Source organism: Rhinatrema bivittatum, chromosome 14, assembly GCF_901001135.1.
Source record: "Rhinatrema bivittatum chromosome 14, aRhiBiv1.1, whole genome shotgun sequence".
In the NCBI taxonomy this organism is placed as follows: domain Eukaryota; kingdom Metazoa; phylum Chordata; class Amphibia; order Gymnophiona; family Rhinatrematidae; genus Rhinatrema; species Rhinatrema bivittatum.
The window spans coordinates 27255186-27272418 of NC_042628.1; the positions used below are offsets into that span (position 1 = coordinate 27255186).

At 41.3% G+C, this 17233-nt stretch overlaps 1 protein-coding gene across 4 annotated transcripts in view; it reads right to left on the reverse strand.

The window, feature by feature from the left end:
- The window catches only part of METTL22 (methyltransferase like 22), a 39535-nt gene extending 22891 nt beyond the window's left edge, over window positions 1-16644 (reverse strand). For 2 of the 4 annotated variants that reach the window (XM_029577027.1, XM_029577023.1), the window contains exons 1-5: window positions 16486-16644; window positions 14961-15126; window positions 10961-11293; window positions 5193-5233; window positions 3959-4103 (exon numbers count right to left, since the gene is read on the reverse strand). In XM_029577027.1, coding sequence (XP_029432887.1) covers window positions 3959-4103; window positions 5193-5233; window positions 10961-11293; window positions 14961-15066 — 625 coding nt within the window. In that variant the 5' untranslated portion in view covers window positions 15067-15126; window positions 16486-16644. Of the gene's footprint in view, window positions 1-3958; window positions 4104-5192; window positions 5234-10960; window positions 11294-14960; window positions 15127-15277; window positions 16139-16485 lie in introns of those variants that run through there. The other 2 variants (XM_029577026.1, XM_029577024.1) reach the window with 2 other exon arrangements.
- Window positions 16645-17233: the final 589 nt, after the last annotated feature.

Genomic DNA, 17233 nt, shown 5'->3' on the forward strand with positions numbered 1-17233 from the left:
AGCAGGATACAGGAGTCAAAAAAGACAAGGGGCAATACAAAAACGAGAGGACAGAACAGAGCACATCAGCAAGAGGTGCTAAGGGGTAAAAGTAACACGAACAAGAGATGAGGAGGCCAGAGAAGCAGTGAGAAAGACATTAAAAGAAGTGGGATGGACAGTCATAAGTGTAAAGGGCACCTCAAAACAAGTGGAGAAACACCCCCCCCCCCCAGAGTCTATGCAGGTAACCAAGTGGGGGGGGGAGGGGTAAGAGGAGGCGCACGTATAAACAGCAGAGCCTCATTGCAGATAAGGGCAAACAGCACACACAACTGTTGAGCAGAATCCAGGAAGGAAAGAGGTCCTGACGAGGACCCGCATTTCACTTGCACCACAAAACTGCAGCCATTTAAGAAGCAAGTTACAGTAAGATCAAAGAGACGACATCTGGAACTAAGACCAAGAGAGGTGGCAAGAGAGCCAAGAGGTTGGCAAATTGGTACGGATGCTTTGAAGAGAGTTGAATCGGAACACAAAGCACACAAACGTTTCTTTTCTGTTACGTGTATGGTGCTACAGCCAGACGCCGACTCAAGTGGGAGCACAGAACAGAAATCTATCTGTTCCGAGAGAAAAAAAACAAACAGCCAGCACTTTTCTTGCATCAGTGACCACATTGCGTAGCTTGGTGCCCGAAGGGCCAATGTCAACATTTTAGTTGGTCACATTGGCCCTGGAGTCTTTAAATCAAAGAACTTAACTTTTTCCGCGTTCGCAGTGCGCTCCACATCCAGTTTTAAAAATTCATAGACATTTTCTAGAATTGCTGTCAACATTTTCCTAATCATCCACACGTTTCTCTGAAAGTTTATGTAAAATGCTTTCTAAGTTAGATAACTGGGTTCCAATAACTCAATATTTCTAAAATTTATCGTAGGTGGTCTTTTTGTATAGTAAAAACCTCACAGGGGCGCCACTCACATCCACTTTGCAACTGCTTCCCTCGTTCTAAGAGCAAGAAATATTAACAGAGCAAGGGGAGGGGCAACTTTCAAAACGTGTCCACATAGATGCGAGTCTGTAGGTACCCTTACCCGGGGGGCTCTGCACCCATTTGTTTTTCCCCAAAAGGAAAAAGGTACAAGCGCACGTTCCCTTCAAATACTGCGCCAGGAAAAAAAAAAAAAAAAAAAAAAAAAAGGTAGCTGCAGAGATTTGCACCTGCTGTGTCTCTGGCTACTTTTCCATACAATATACTACACGTAGATCTGAAAACATTTCCCCTACTCCTTGTCCCGTAAAACTGCGTGCTGTTGACCGCCATGCAGAATTTTACCTGGATAAATAGCTTCTGAAATTCACCCTTTTCTATGATTAATACAATGAGGAAATACAAAAAAAAAGCTCAACTAAGACTGCAGGAGTGCATCTCTACCATCTGCTGGAGTCAGAGAAATACTGAGGGACTGCAGGTGGCACTCTTCTATATATGGCAGAGCCCAAAGGTCTTTGCTCTCCGACTCCACCTGCTGGTAGGGATACACAACCCACTTCTCTGGTCTGATCTGGGTATGTTCAGGAATTGTTGATTAATACAGAACTAATGAGGTAATAGAGGAGTTCCTTCTTCCTGGACAGAACAAACATAAGTCAACTCAACTCCAACTACTGTCCTAAAATACATTTTTTACATACATTAGGGAAATACTTTTCATAAACAAAACTGATCATGTTTATCTGTTCTCAGATAAGCCTTCTAAACAGAGAACTGACTTTGTCTGTACAGCTGACAAGCCCTAAAGTGAAATTTTAAAGATGAGGTCGGTGTACACAGTATATCTGACCAGACTCCCATGTACCCCAACACAGTTACAAAAACTGCCTGGAATAAAGCATGCTCAGAAATACCCAACACGCGAGCTGCCTTTTAATTCTGTATGTCCCGAGATCCAGACCTTTCAAACACCTTATTCTGTACTTCGAATCTGGTTTTGCACCATATGGCTCAAACCATGCCAAGGGTGAAACGCAGCACATCAGGGTACCTGGCTAGCAATAATTACACTACTGTTGTGAACATACAGTGCCCCCTTAATTTTCAAAGGAGTTACACGCGTAAATGAAACATACTACTATTGTAGGAAGTTTCAAAAAGGCCACTTACACGTGTAAACCCATTTTTGAACATGTAAATCCTTTTGAAAGTTATCCCTCTCATCCATGTGCCTTGAACTGCGGTCTTCAGGGTTGGAACATCAAGAGTAAAGGAGGTGGTTTATGGGGACAAAAGGTGCTGAGATTCTGGCTAATGATCTGGGGAAGCCATTCTTTACACTGCAATAAGCACTTGACTTTGAAATCATTAGCAGCCCCCAGGGTAGGAAAATGGTGATGATGGAAGAGCACAGGAGGTGAAATGCCGATGTGATCCAATCTCATGCTGGGAACACTGAAGCTCCTCTGTTCAGTGCCACACACACACACATCTGAATTTAGCAATGAACAAGAACGCAGGGGACACTAAGCCGCCAGGGAGGCACTTACATGGATTACAGCATGTAAAATAAGAGGCTGTACGCCATGTAGAAAAAGTACAGGCTCATTTAGCTGGGACATGTGCTAATACACAAGAACAACGAGCCTATTCAATCATTTGTGTGACGAAACTTAATTACTCTGCTAGTAATAGGTACACTTGTAATTCTCCGAGCAGCACTTCAAATACGAATATTACATCAGGTATGCTGGAAGGCCATTTCAATACAACATAGAAACAGGCAATTTAGCGAATGGCAGGAATTAGAGTCTTAGCAACTGTAATAATGAGACTTTGGCTTGCTCCATTAGTTACATTAATATAAAATAAAGTTGGAAACAAGCCCATTGGAAGAGTGTACCTAGGGTTATACATTCTAATTTATAGCTCAAAAACTATTCTAACACTATATATTCAGCTGCATTATATTTAAATATGTTCATAGACCCCTCATGTGTTTTATGTAATCAACATGCTTAGAGGTCAAATGCCTGTGAAATTTACAAGCAGTTGTGGCTTGAATACAGTTTTACTATGGTGTTAGTCTTCTCCACTGCAAATTTCTATCAGTCAGTGGCCAATCCCTAATGGGCGGCTAATCTGATTTAAGCAAATTAGGATAATAATAAATAATTGCATGTGGGCTGTACTATAACAGCCTTTGATTGCAGGCCAACTAGAACTAATTTACCAGCAGAAGTGAAAATTGTAAGATGCAACGGCAAATGTAGAACAGAAAAGGTACAGTCATGAAGGCGGGGAGATGGCATTTTGGCACGCATTGTATTGAAGAATTTTTAAATGTATTCTTACCAAAGTGTGACTCAAGTTGCACGATTTGACCTGCCGAAGGACGTTTCATGCTCCCTATATGGAGGGACTACAGTCAAATCTAAGGTCTGAACCATGAGCTGAGGATTGCCCTTTCTTGGTCTTCTGGTCGAGATTAAGAATTTGTGAAATGCACCTGGGTGCAGGGACTGTGGCCACCTGACCCCGCTAGGGACAGGATTATGTTATGACCATGGTAAAGCAAAAGGATGACATCTTCAGTTAAAAAAAAACAAACAAACCCCACACATCTGGTACTTGGCCATGGTCTTTAATGATTATTTGCAATAGACAATTGGAAAAAAAAAATTCAAAAGCAGTATTCAACAAAAACATATACATCATAAAGTTATCTGAGATGTCCAAAAATAAAGTTAGCTGTTATTCAGAAAAAAAACAGTTAAGGTAACCTATTGCATTGGATCCTGAAAAGTGGTTCTATTTTAGGAGATGGCAGAAGTCACCAAGATTATCATCAGATCCCTCACATCAGACATGGGAAGGACAAAATTAGATAATCTGCAATTGTCTGTGGCTGTAGCACGCCAATTAGTACACTCTTGTTTTTATAAGGAGAGCTCGTTAGAGAGCAATTAGATTACAGGGTACCTGTGCAGTAAACGGTCTTAGCAACCGTTGCCATGATGATGCTGGCAAGTCCGGTGCCTGCCCCGAGCTCCAGTGCTGTGCAGTTTCTGAAGAGGTCACGCTTCCAGAGGAGATAGTCAGCCAGAAGGAAAGCCCCGCGCCATATCTGCAAGGACGCATAAGGGTGGAGAGAGCCATCACGAAGAGCAGAAAGGACTATTTATCATACACCACTGAAAGGGGATAACAAGGAATGCAGGCAGAAAGTTAACACACACACTCCCACCTGTCTATGGCTTGAGTCTGTCGGGCAGGTCTGTGCGATCTGTTTCTTCCTGCTCCTTTGGGATTCCAGCTTAGTTGGAACTGGCCCACGGCTCCATGAGCTTTCCTGCAAACTTGACGTTTCCCCATTTTACTTTAAACAACCCTTCCCATCTTAGTGACAGATCTGGGCCAAAAACCTACAGGACAGCCACTCCCCTCTGGAACCCATGCACCTGGTTTCTGGAATCCGGATACCGCTGTCGCGTGATAAAGATATTCTTTTATCTCCCTGGGGCCAGGGAACACTGCCTCCCTAGCATCTTTGAACTCTGTCCCACGATTATTAGGCTGGCCACAGAAATAAAATCTTGAAAATAAACGAGAGATTATCCTAAATCATCAGACTCATGCTCAGTTGGCGGTCTCTTGCCGCCAGTACCCTCTTACCTCCAACAAGTTGCTCACTAACCATTGATCCACAGATTTGTCCCTGCAATGGTATTTACATTTTTAAGGCTTTCAAAAGACTTAAGAGCTAATTTTTCAAAAGCATTTGTGTTTATACAATGCTGTTTGATGCAAGTAAATTTGCTTTTGAAAAAAATAACCCAGGGAGTTGTATATGTGCAAGCGTGGAAGCAATTTCATGCATCTTTTAAAGCGTAAAGAGATACGCTGGGGAGAGGGATAACAATATAATTTACATGTATACATTAAATTTTCAAATTCATTGTGTAAATCTACCTTCACACATCTTCACCTGCTAATGAGCAGGTGTAAGTGTGTGTGCATGTGCCACATTGGGTTCTGCACATACCTGCTAATTTTCAAAGCAGACGTGTACATATAAGTCTGCTTTGAAAATTTAGGATAGATTCAGCCCTAGTTTGTACAGGCAAACTTTAGCCTTCTGCGAGCTACTGAGAAGGATTCTCTTAACAGTTTATTCTGAGATATACACAATACAGCAAAAGGTAACAAAGCTCACCTGTTTACCAACATCTTCCAGTGGTGTTGCCATGGTATGTTCTAGAGGAATAAAATGCAATACGTAATTAAAATAAAAGCTACCTTGAGAGCAGAAGACAGCTTTATGTGGACAATCTAACTAGAAACAGAAATCACAGTTTGCAGCTACAATACAATAGAAGTAGATATCATTAAAAATACAAAAATCACAAGAGGGGAGCAAGGGTAGGCACAGGCATAGATCAGGTAGAACCCCCCTTGATAAACCACATTCCAGAACAGGAAACCTTGCAATTCCCTTCCCTTGAAAGGGAGAACCAAGTGAATGTAGACATCGGATCAAGAAAATACATTTTTGTAAGCAGACGGATGGCATGATGCCTGCTCTGAGACCAGAATGCAGTAGTTCCATCTTCAGATGTCTTTGAAGCTGGTAGCTAAAAAAAAACAGAGCTTATTACTCTCTCTACATATCCCTCCTGGAACACAATCTGAACTTGTCAGTGCTCTGAACTGACTTACCCATGTTCACTTTCTCTCTCCAAAATTACTGCTTGAAATGCTGGATTAATATTGCTCTCTAAATTTTGATAGTATTAGGTGGAAAGTATGTAGAAAGGAGGAGTGCATTAGACCTTATAAAGAAGATGTTAGGGCCAGTTTCTTAAAAAAAAAAACAACAAAAAACAAACATGTCACCAAACACTGATGCTCAAACAGTGCAGAGTTTCAAGTGATTTTAATGGAGAGGGACAACAAAATAGAAGGCATACAAATTTTAATGAACGCTCACTGCCAGAAGAAGTTATTTAAATGACAGCATCACTTGCAGTCAACCATTTCAATAGGATTACAAAGTGCAAAACAGCAGCATTCAAATGCGTCTATCCAAAAAAAAGACGTGATGGGGATAATCTGCAGAATCAAATTACATGCATAAAAGCTGGTTTTATGCATGTAAATGGATGCTCTAAAATTGACCTGGGCATAGTGCATGTAAAAAGCACACGCATGACCCAGTTTCATACAAGTGATCCAGGGGATGGGGCAGCTGTGGCAGAGTGTGTGCTATGTGCATAGTTTTTTGTTTTTTTTTAATTTTAAATGTACATGCATTCAGTTTTGTCCTCTAAAGATGAGGTATAACTATGTGAACAAATGTGTACTCAACTAATTTATCTGTGTAGATTTGCTTTGAATCTCCTAGGAACATTCTGTGTACAATGCTGTGCAGGCTCTCTGAGAATTACTCTTTAAAATGACTATGTACTGAATCTAGATATTAATGCAACAGACTGGTATGAAAAATGCCAGCACCTGACATTGCGATTTTTTTTTTTCTATGAGGGTTTGACTGTAGATTAGATTATCTACTATTGGCAGCTCTGAACATCAAACCCCAACCCTAAAATCACTCGCTCACAGGAATAAGTCATTTCATGATGAAGCTACTAAAAGTGCAACAACATGAGCCATTATCGTGCATTTATTGCTCATGGTAATCACCTGCTTATTCAGCTCTGCACTAAATACCATACCTTAACACATCAATGGCAACACAAAAACATCCACATTTAACTACAGCCTCCAAAGTTGGTGGTGACTGGCACCACCAATATCCTAGGCTATATAACACAAGGGGCAAAGCCCCCCCTAGGCCCCTGCAAGAGCAAGGAGACAGGAACTGTCTCCTGTAGAACAGAACACAAAGTTCAAACAGTTGAAATTTCCTTTTTTTTTTCTTTTTTTTAAAAAGACAACGAAGAGGAAATGCTTGCTCCAGTCAACGCGAGAAGAAAAGGTATAAAGAATCCCCAAAGGAACAGATAATAAGGAAACCAGGGAACCACAGGGTGAGCTGTTCCACCTACTGGAGACAGACAAATACTAAAGGGCTACAGGGTAGGCTCTGTCCTCATATAGGAGATCCTTTCAGTTTTAGTCTGTCTCCACCTGCTGGAAAGGAGGCTCAACCCATGGTCTGGACTGATCTGGGTACGTACAGGGAATTTGCAATTATTTAAACTATGGATTCATAGGTAATGAGCTGGTTTATACAATTATGCAACCTATTACATATTTTTCCATGATCACATTCACAATAGCTAAATAAAGCATATTAAAAGCACGAAGGACATGTATTCACATAATGCATTATTTAACAACTTTTTTTATACTGACATTCGTGGGTACATCACATCGGTTTACAAGGAACTGAGAGAAATACAGTTAACAAGGCAAAAGGAGAAGGGGCAAAAACAATAGATATAGGTTAACTAATAAGAATGTAAAAAGTAATGTGAACACATTTGCGAACTTCAGCACAAGTTAATACATCGACCTCTGAGACTTCCTGACATTAAAGAGAACAGTTGACACACGCTGCTGTGTTGTTATATAGTAGGAATAGCATGGCCGTCTCCATCTTGCAAATGCATTGTGCTCTTTAAAGCTCAGTGCTGCTTTGTTCTCTCCAGCTTCTGCCATATCCTTATTACTTTAAAAAAAACAAACCTTTCAAACCGGCAGTACTACCATGCTTGCTGTTGTACAATTAAAGAATATATGTTGCTTCCAATGTTTTTATCAACTTAATGCATGGATAATGTACATGGCGAAGATGGCTGGAAACTCTCTTGTATTTCTCTCAGTGCCATTTGAGAACAATTACTCAAATATAGACTTATTTTAGAGAGAGAGAAAAAATTCAAAGCCAGAGTGTAGAAAGAGATTGGATGTTGTGTGTGGTTATACCAAAGGCTTTGAAGTTTCCGACTGGCTTTCTTCTAGATGAAAGTATCTGTTTTAAACCACGATATATTATTTGTTGACTAAAATGTGTGACTGAATAGATTCTGGAGTCATATTTATTTATTTATTTATTTTTTCAAAATTATTCCAGAAGACAAACTTGCTTAAAGAAACAGTCAAGAGAATTCCACAATAAAACTAAGGAAACCAACAGACAAGATATACATTTACGAAGTCCCAGCTGTAGAAGTTAAAAAAAAAAAAAATAAAGAAAATTATAGAAAGAAAAAGCTTTAGCAGATAGGGCTACAAAAACTATTGCTCTTAGCCATTTCCTCCCCATCCGTGGGAGCCATAGTAGCTTTCTTCATGTCTAGAAAAAGATTGTAACTGTGAAGGGTCATAAAAACAGCCTGACCAGAAGACAGCAAACATCTACATGGATAAGGTAATAAAAATAAAGGCTCCTAGTGACCTAGTCTCCTGTCACATGGCCAAAAGTCCCTTCCGTCTTTCCTGAGCAGAAGGCGTCACATATGTGAAGACCCAGATACGCTGTATCATAAATTCTTCCCCAGCTTTCTGAAAATAAGATTAAAAAATACAGTGTCCAGATCTTGTCTGAACACAAACAAAAAACTGGCAGCGTGGCGCTATTCAGACCAAAGGTTCTCCTGATTTTCAAGCACAGTAAAATCCAAAGATCATCCCAGACTGCCTTTGACATTCTTCCAATGGGCACCTTAATACATCACTCCCTCCCCACCCCAAATGAAAACAAAACAAAAAAAAAAAAATCAGGGAAAAAAAAAAAAGTAGTGCTATGAGGGGGGTGGCGGCAGCTTGATGTAGAGTTTTATTATGGGGGCAGTAGCAAATATAGGAGGACAGGCAATAAGATTCTCAGAAGAACGCTGAGAGACTAGGAGGGCTGGAGGAATACAGGCAGGTGCTCCAACAAGCAAAGTGAATGTCGTCATGTTAACTCTTGCCTTCATTCTAGGACTTTTCATGCAACTATGTCCCAACACGTCGATTGTGTACTAAGTGGAAAGGACATGCCTCCTTAAAAAGTGCTACTTAGGAATGCTTTTTTTTTTTTTTTAAATGGGAAACCCCCCCCCCCCCCCCCGACATTGCACGCTATGGAGAAAAACTGCAGTTTTAAGTAAAACTAGGAGCTGGGAATGACTTGCAAGACCTGTCTGGTGACCTGTGAGACAGAAGGTAGGCACCCAGATAAAGAGCCTGGAAGGTCACAACTAGCAACAGAAAGTGGACTGATGAGAAACAGGTTAGGAGAACACTCCCAGCAACAGAGGACTGGTCAGATTAAGGGCAGTAACCTGACAGAGGCCAGTATTTCCAAGAGCTTGTTGGCAAAAGCCTCCTCCAGGGAACTCTTAGCTAGCTTGTTCTGCCTGAGCCTAGAAGTTTACTCCTGCACCTCAGACTTCTGTCTGATCCTGAAACCTTAATCCTGGACTACTGGACCTCAAAACCTTTGGAATTCAGATCCTGGGGAATTAGGTTTTACCCAGGAAGGCCAACTTCATGCTGGGGGAGGGGGAGGGGGGCACTACGACTTCCTTTTGAACCCAGGCCCTTGAAATCATGCCTTCAGTGGATGGATCCTTACCCAGATTATGGGACCCACAGGTACATTTCTGGACTGACAGTCCTGAGAGTCTCCCTCTACACTATTTTTATGTCATGTCCCCAGCCGTGAAATGTGTACAATTTCAAGACAGTCTAGTCATAGGAGGAGAAACAGTGGAGGTGATGCTAACAGACGATATCTGAATTCAAGAAAGCATGGGACAAGCACGGGGGATCTCTGAGGGAGTGGTAGAGATTATAGGGCTAAGCAGTTGATGTGGATGGATGGACGGACTGGATAGGCCATATGATCGTTTTCTGCAGTCACAGAAACATATGAAAGTGCAGTTGGTGATAACAGGCAGAACGAGGAATTTAAAGATAGAGTCCTTTGAGGCAGAACCCTTTTGTTTCCTTGGAGAGGAAAACCATTAGGAAGCAAAAATCCATTAAAGTTAGTAAATTTCGATGAGTCTGGAATGCATACCAAGAGCACTCCGTTTCACAGCTGCCTGAAGACGTCAGTCTCTCCCCGACATAGCATAGGCACAGGAAAAATTAAGGAAGGCAAATTGGTTTTTTTTTTGTTTTATTGGTGGAGGACTTACATCTTCAGGAGATATTTAGTCTGCATGCTAGAGGGGATAATTATCAAAATCCCCGTGGAGTTTGTATGTCCTGAAGCCTGAACGTTCATTTTCAAAGGCAGCTCCCTTTTAATAATCGGACATGCAACGTCTGCAGATCCATGACCCTGGTGCTTGCACCTGCTATTCACGCACGTGAAGTCCATGACGAAAAGAATGCCCAGAGATGCAGATAATCCTATGAAAAAGTGACCTCAGCATGGTAATAAAGAGGTCCCTGTATGGGATGACGTACACTGAATGTTCTGCCAGGGAAGCCGATAGAACTCTCGATACTACAGGCTTAAGAAGCTTTACATTGGACTGTCCCAATGATTGAAATTGGGAGAAGTGATGTGGATGCCACACTAGAGAGGATGATTTGCTTCAGTGGATTACAGAGGAGAATTAAAAGGAAGAATTGATAGAGAAGCTTCTATGTATGTGATGCAAAGTGGTTACCTGGGGGTGGGGTTAATATTCATCTGCAGGGATTCTGGCTAACTTAGCCAGATCCAGCAGCACAGGAGCGCCACCGAATATACCCACTTAGCTATGTGTTTATCCAGCTAACTTTAGGACTGATCAGACAAAACTGTGTGAATATTGACTTACCCTAGTTTCTAGACTTAAAGATGTTTGGGGTTAAGAAACATATTTAAAGCTGCTACTTGCTGAAAATCCATTAACAAGGGGAAAAAAAAAAACAAAACAAAAACCAAACAAGCTTTGGAGTATTATTTATTTTTATAATACTGAAAACTATGAAATATGCTACAAATGCTGTAAATGAACCTAATGCTTTTCTTACCAAGTTTGACAACATCTGGACAGGGGTGTTCCACTTCCTCATCTTCCGTAGGGTCTTCTATACCCTTGGTCAAAATTATGGGATAGATGGTCTCCCTCGAAGGCTCTTCCTTTTCTTGGAGAGAGGGATAGTGAGGTTTTCGAATCACTTCCAGATCTCCATCTTCATCCAGCAAAGCTTCAAGTCCTTGGACACTGCTCGACGCTCTTCCATCCTTATTGAGAAGGATGGCCTCACTCACGTTCTTGCCATTCTGCCCTTCCCTCCGGTTTCTATCTGATGCAACCTCCCTCTCATCCTCACGCCAAAGGATCCGGAACCGTGACACAAAAACTAAAGATAAAGAAAAAGAAAGAGTTTAAGCTCAAGTCATAACCCAGCAACACCGAAGCAAATTCTCTGTAAATCAAGTAGGAGGCAATGAAGTAGTACTGCTCAAAATTACTTCCCAATTTTATATACAAAATGTTATACGTGATACACCGGTGACTCACGGGGCTATGCAAACATGGCTACATCCTGATAAGCAACACGGATTTTGGACAATTTAAAAATGGTACAAATATATGACACAAGTGCCCAAAGATACAAAATCATAGCTAATTCTACAGGCATAACTTCCAATAAAAATAAAAAGGTCCACTCCTGTGCTACTTCTTTATATGGCCATACTAACTTAAAAAAACAAAAACAAAAAACCAGGCAACTTCTACCCCCAGGAATCCATAATGACCGCACCAGAAGGATGCAAGAAGAAATTCTGATTATACAAAACACACAAAACACAGGCAGTCCTTGGTGGCGAGGGCAGAGACCATCAAATATATAAAGAAGCCCCTGGAGCTTAATTCAAAATGAATATTTTATGACATTAAGAATGTGTTATTCTCATAAATTGACATTTTTGGTGTAAACTGAGCAAAGTCCAAAGTGGACTCCAACATTGGTTTGTGCAACACGTTTGCACTGAGTTATTGTACATTTCTGGCACAGCATGCCATCCGAGCTTAAAAACATCCCCTCATCACAGTTACATCCTTTTTTATTGTTATAATGTGGCTGCATGTGAGGAGGTGTTTCTATTTCAGATTTACATTGCCAGAGGATGCATCACTGTGGTGTTAATGGAAAGGACCCTATAATACAATTAGTTGATTTGTATGATGGGAGCTAGGTTTGACCTATTTAAAAAAAAAAATAAAAAAAAATCTGGCATTTCTGATCCTATATAGGACTCTGGAAGCGTGTTTGCTATCTGGGCCTCTTAAGTGAGTTCAGCAGTATGAAGTATTTTTTTTTTTTTAAATCTGCATTCGTGGTTTATAATCGGGACACTGAAGCTCACAGGCCCCAGAAGCCTTTCCATGCTTTGGATAGTAACAGTTTACAGCACAAAAAAAAAATCTCTCTCCTTATGTGCAAAGAAATGTAATCCCCTTCACTTATGGTAGAGACCCCATTTTCTACAAAAGCTTTGCTTCTAATTCAACGCATGCAGGTTCCAGGTTACCTTGCTTGCAACAAAAAACTCCCAGTAATATGTAGCCTGGAAGCTGCATACGTTGAATTAGAAGCAAAGGTTTTGAAGAAAATGGGGCCTCTGCCTGAAAGATGAGAGAGAGAGAGAGAAAACTTTCAGGCAAAACTCAAATTTCAATGCAGATGATAAAATTTGCAAAATAGACTTTGCAGAAAGGATGTGACATAACAGGGATCCAGTCTACAGCAAAGGCATCACCACCCCCATGGCAGTTTCTTCATTATGGAAGTGCTGGCTGCGGCACTGCACTAGGGATGGGCAGGAACATTTTTTTTTCATTTCAGAGACTGGACGGGCTGTGGAGGAGGGGGTTGTTTCAGTTCATAAAGGAGGCAATTTTCAAATAGTTATACATAATATATTATCATAGCAATTTTCAAAAGCCATTTATGCACATAAAGCGCACTTACACATGAATGGACAATTCAATGGCATATATTGTAGCAATTTTCAAAAGTCTACTCACCTAGGTAAAAGTGCATTGACACATATGAAACCCAGTTTTATGCAAGCAAGTTCTTTTAAAAATTACCCCCTTTAAAGGTGAATTTTAAAAGCCTGGCACACACATCAATTAAGGGATGCGTGAATATGTTGGGCTTGTGTGCACAGAGAGGATTTTAAAAGTCGCTGAGAGAGGCATGAATCTCTCAAAGCACACATCTTGGAAGTTTAAAAAAAAAAAAAAACGACATGTGCGTAAATACGTAAATAGTGCAAGACATGTGCGTAAATACGCGCCACAGCATGCGGAAAGATCCCCTGCCACGTAACTTTACTTCTATGAACATAAGAACATGCCATACTGGGTCAGACCAAGGGTCCATCAAGCCCAGCATCCTGTTTCCAACAGTGGCCAAAACCAGACCACAAGAACCTGGCAAGTACCCAAAAACTAAGTCTATCCCACGCTACTGATGCCAGTAATAGCAGTGGCTATTTTCTAAGTCAACTTAATATCAGGTAATTGACTTCTCCTCCAAGAACTTATCCAATCCTTTGTAAACACAGCTTCACTAACTGCACTAAACACATACCCTGGCAACAAATTCCAGAGTTTAATTGTGCGTTGAGTGAAAGAACTTTCTCCGATTAGTTTTAAATGTGCCCCATGCTAACTTCATGGAGTGCCCCCTAGTCTTTCTACTATCCGAAAGAGTAAATAACAGATTCACATCAACCCATTCTAGACCTCTCATGATTTTAAACACCTCTATCATATCCCCCCTCAGCCGTCTCTTCTCCAAGCTGAACAGCCCTAACCTCTTCAGCCTTTCCTCATAGGGGAGCTGTTCCATCCCCTTTATCATTTTGGTCGCCCTTCTCTCTGTACCTTCTCCATTGCAACTATATATCTTTTATGGCTGATGTATAAGTGATAATATAAAGAAAACTAGGCAGATCAGCAGGGCTTTAAGGGTCAGGGTGGCTATTAAAGTAGGGGGGTTTGGAAGCCCTCTCTCAACTGGGCAAACTGGGAACGAACTGATTTTAGGGGCAATGGCGTCAGTGTGCGCCCTTTTGAAAATCCTTCCACTTACAAGGTAGAAGCAGCATTTGCATGCACACGCCCACTTAAACTAGGTGCAAGGCCAGCCAGTTTTATAATATGCACATAATTATAAGATGGCCATGTGCCTGGCTGCGGGCCGACATATGCATGCATACGTGTGCCCGCACACCGGTTTAAAATCCATCTTTAGTGTTTATTTTGGTTCAGTTTGTCAAACTGCCCCAGTGGGGCAAAGAAATTGGGGATTGCCCCTGCCCTTTCTTCATTAGAGACCCATGGAAGGAATAAGTGCATTTTATTTTTAAAGTTTGTACCTAAATAGTGCACACTGTATTAACAACAAGCTCTACTTGTCCAACTGAAAATCAAACTTCTCAGATATTTTCTGATGAGCTGACGTTTCGGTTTGGTTTTTACCCATTCGATTAAAACAAAAGCACATCCTTAATGCACGCCGGACAGACAGAGATGCAGATACTGAATGAGAGTCCGACCAAATCTTTGTAAATACTGCCACTGCTGGAGCTGGAAACAGCAGCCATGCAGAAGAGGGGAAAGGAATTAAAGGAGACAAAAGAGAAGAGGAGCAGGGGCAGAAAAGAGGAAGGTTTTCAAGGACGCAGTTGTCACACAAGAACAGAGACAAATAAGGGACAAATTTGAGTGTCTTATTCCTGAACCATCAGATGAGAATCTGAATCTTACAAACATTGCTCAACTAACAGAATTTTATATTAGCAAAAAAAAAAACAACAAACAAACAACCTTATGTTGTAAGTAAAAAACAAACAAACAAAAAAAAAAAGAAAAAAAAAAAAAAAAAAAAAGAGTAAAATGAAAAATTGTGAAGAATGCAATTTTGCATGGATGGAACTCTGGGAAGCAAAACGTGATAAACACAGGTCCCTACTTCTATGCCAACTTGGTGGAACAGAATGCACACCTACCTGGCTGTCCAACTGCATTCAACCGCACCATGAGATGCCTTTTGTTTGGAGTGTGGAGGTGAATATCAGAAAGCACAGTGTCACTTCTGAATGTAATGTCATCCATGGTCCTTTTACCTGCAGGTTTATCATGGTAGAATGATGCTCTCAGGGGGCTACGCTGCTCCTAGAACAATGAGACAACCTTTATCGAATCCGCAGCCGGCCATCTGCCATTACAGAGTGCTAACTGGAACTGGAATGATTTGGGGTCTTGGAGGTGATTTTCAAAGAGCTGCTGAACAGTGATATTAACCAATTAGTTTTAAATCACTTACCTCTCTCCAGGTATTATGCCATGGTTAACCGTCAAAAGCTGCAGCTAAATAGCTGGTTACATCTAACCATACAAAACTCTCTGTGATTAGGCTTATGGCAGACATTTGGGCATCAAATTTATGAGGTTAGCTCTGAATATCACCCCCAGCTACACCCCACCTGGCTCCCCTTTTCTGTTCAGCTAAGCCTGCATACATACAATTTTGTGGGGAATAGGGAAGAGGGCTTTTTAACCAATAAGATATATGCAGTTGCACACAGATTATATTTACTGGCTTCCAAAACCTCATGGTAAATATTTTTTTAAAAAGTGCACACATCCTTAAATTACAACCAATATTAACACGTAGTCATGGGCAATGAAAGTACTATTGCAGAATAGCCTGTCTGTCAATGCGCAGATATCTACAAACAAGACATCTTCCGCAGTGGGTGTTAGACTTCTTTCATATCCAGACTACTCTCTCTTTTCTAGTTCACCTTTAAAGCATTTTCAGTTTTTATTGATACACAACATTCAAAATGCTTGCACCAGTGGTGACCTTTTGGTGGGGCTCCTTAGGCTTAGAAGCTTAATTTTGCTGAGCTATAAGCTTCAGTGCCCACATCTAGGTGAACACTGCACATTTGTGGGTTGCAGGAATGCAGACCTGCAGATTTGTTATCAAATTTTCTTGCCATTATTATTTACATCATAGTAGTTTTGTTATGAGACAGGTGCAGAGAATATCAGAAATATTTACACAACCCATTCACATATAGTTTTGGTTAGAGACCAGCCAAAAGAAGTATATATTAACCCAGCTGTTATCATATAGTTAGAGTGTGAAAATGCACATAGCTAATACCCAAAAGACAACCATATAGAACAATTTCCTTGCAACACTCCTCTTCCACACCCCCCCCCCCCCGGAAAAAAAAAAGACAACTATAGCAAAATTTTGGAGCCCTGAGCACTCGCCTGGGTTACCCTCCCCAAAGGCTGCCATTGCATGTACCCTTCCCTTTCAAATCTTTTAAGGATCTGCCCCTTGCTGTAGTGCATGCCCGATCTCTTCCCCAATGACGATAAACAATTAAAACAAAAGCAAGCAGGCAGCATTTTAAAGAGCTCAGAATTATGTGGGAGGTGGCAGCAGTTGCAGCTCTGAAACGGCTCCCGGTGCTTCCTCCTCCTCCCCCCGCCCAGTCTCCACTTCTTACTCACAGTTCCTGGAAGGCTGGATTTGTATTTTGCTGATCTGCTGCTCTATAAAGTTCCGCCTCGCCTCCTGGGTGCACGGAGCCTGCAGCGAAAGCCCGACCTCCGAGCAGTCCGTGACGTCACGCAGCAGCAGCGCTTGCATTCGGCACGGCAGATTCCACACCCACAGACACATTCAGCGTGGCATCCGGCTTTATCAGATTCAGCACAAGTGAACCGCCTGACCTATAGTGCAGCCCCCCCCCCCCCAAAAAAAAAAAAAAAAATCCCCACGCTCTTGGGTACAGCTTTGCAAACCAAGGCTAGTATAAGCAGGATGTTTGAATTTCAAAATCTCCCTGTGGACTTGTTACTTGGCTTATAAAGAACTACTTTTGGCTGCAGCTTTTCTGAGTACTATTTCCAATGGTCTCAGAAACCGTTCATTTTGTAGAAACCTAAGCAGGAATGCTATAGAAAAGAAGCAGTTTTAGTCTCTTCCAGCGCCCATGAACATAGTTCTTCTAATCTAAGCAAAATCCACAATCTGTACAGCTGAACCTAGACAGGCTATTAATAGCAGCAGTGTGCACCTGTTCTCATGCTCTGCTTTCAGATCGCTTGCTTATAAAGTTCAGTCATTAGGTCTCAACTTGTCAGCAGTTTCCTCTGAAAATTTCCTTGTAACGTTTCTAGTGTGTAACAAAGAAACCTTCACCAATTACAGCTGTCAAGCTCATAAATATGTTGTGTGTCAGCTCCTGAGACTGCC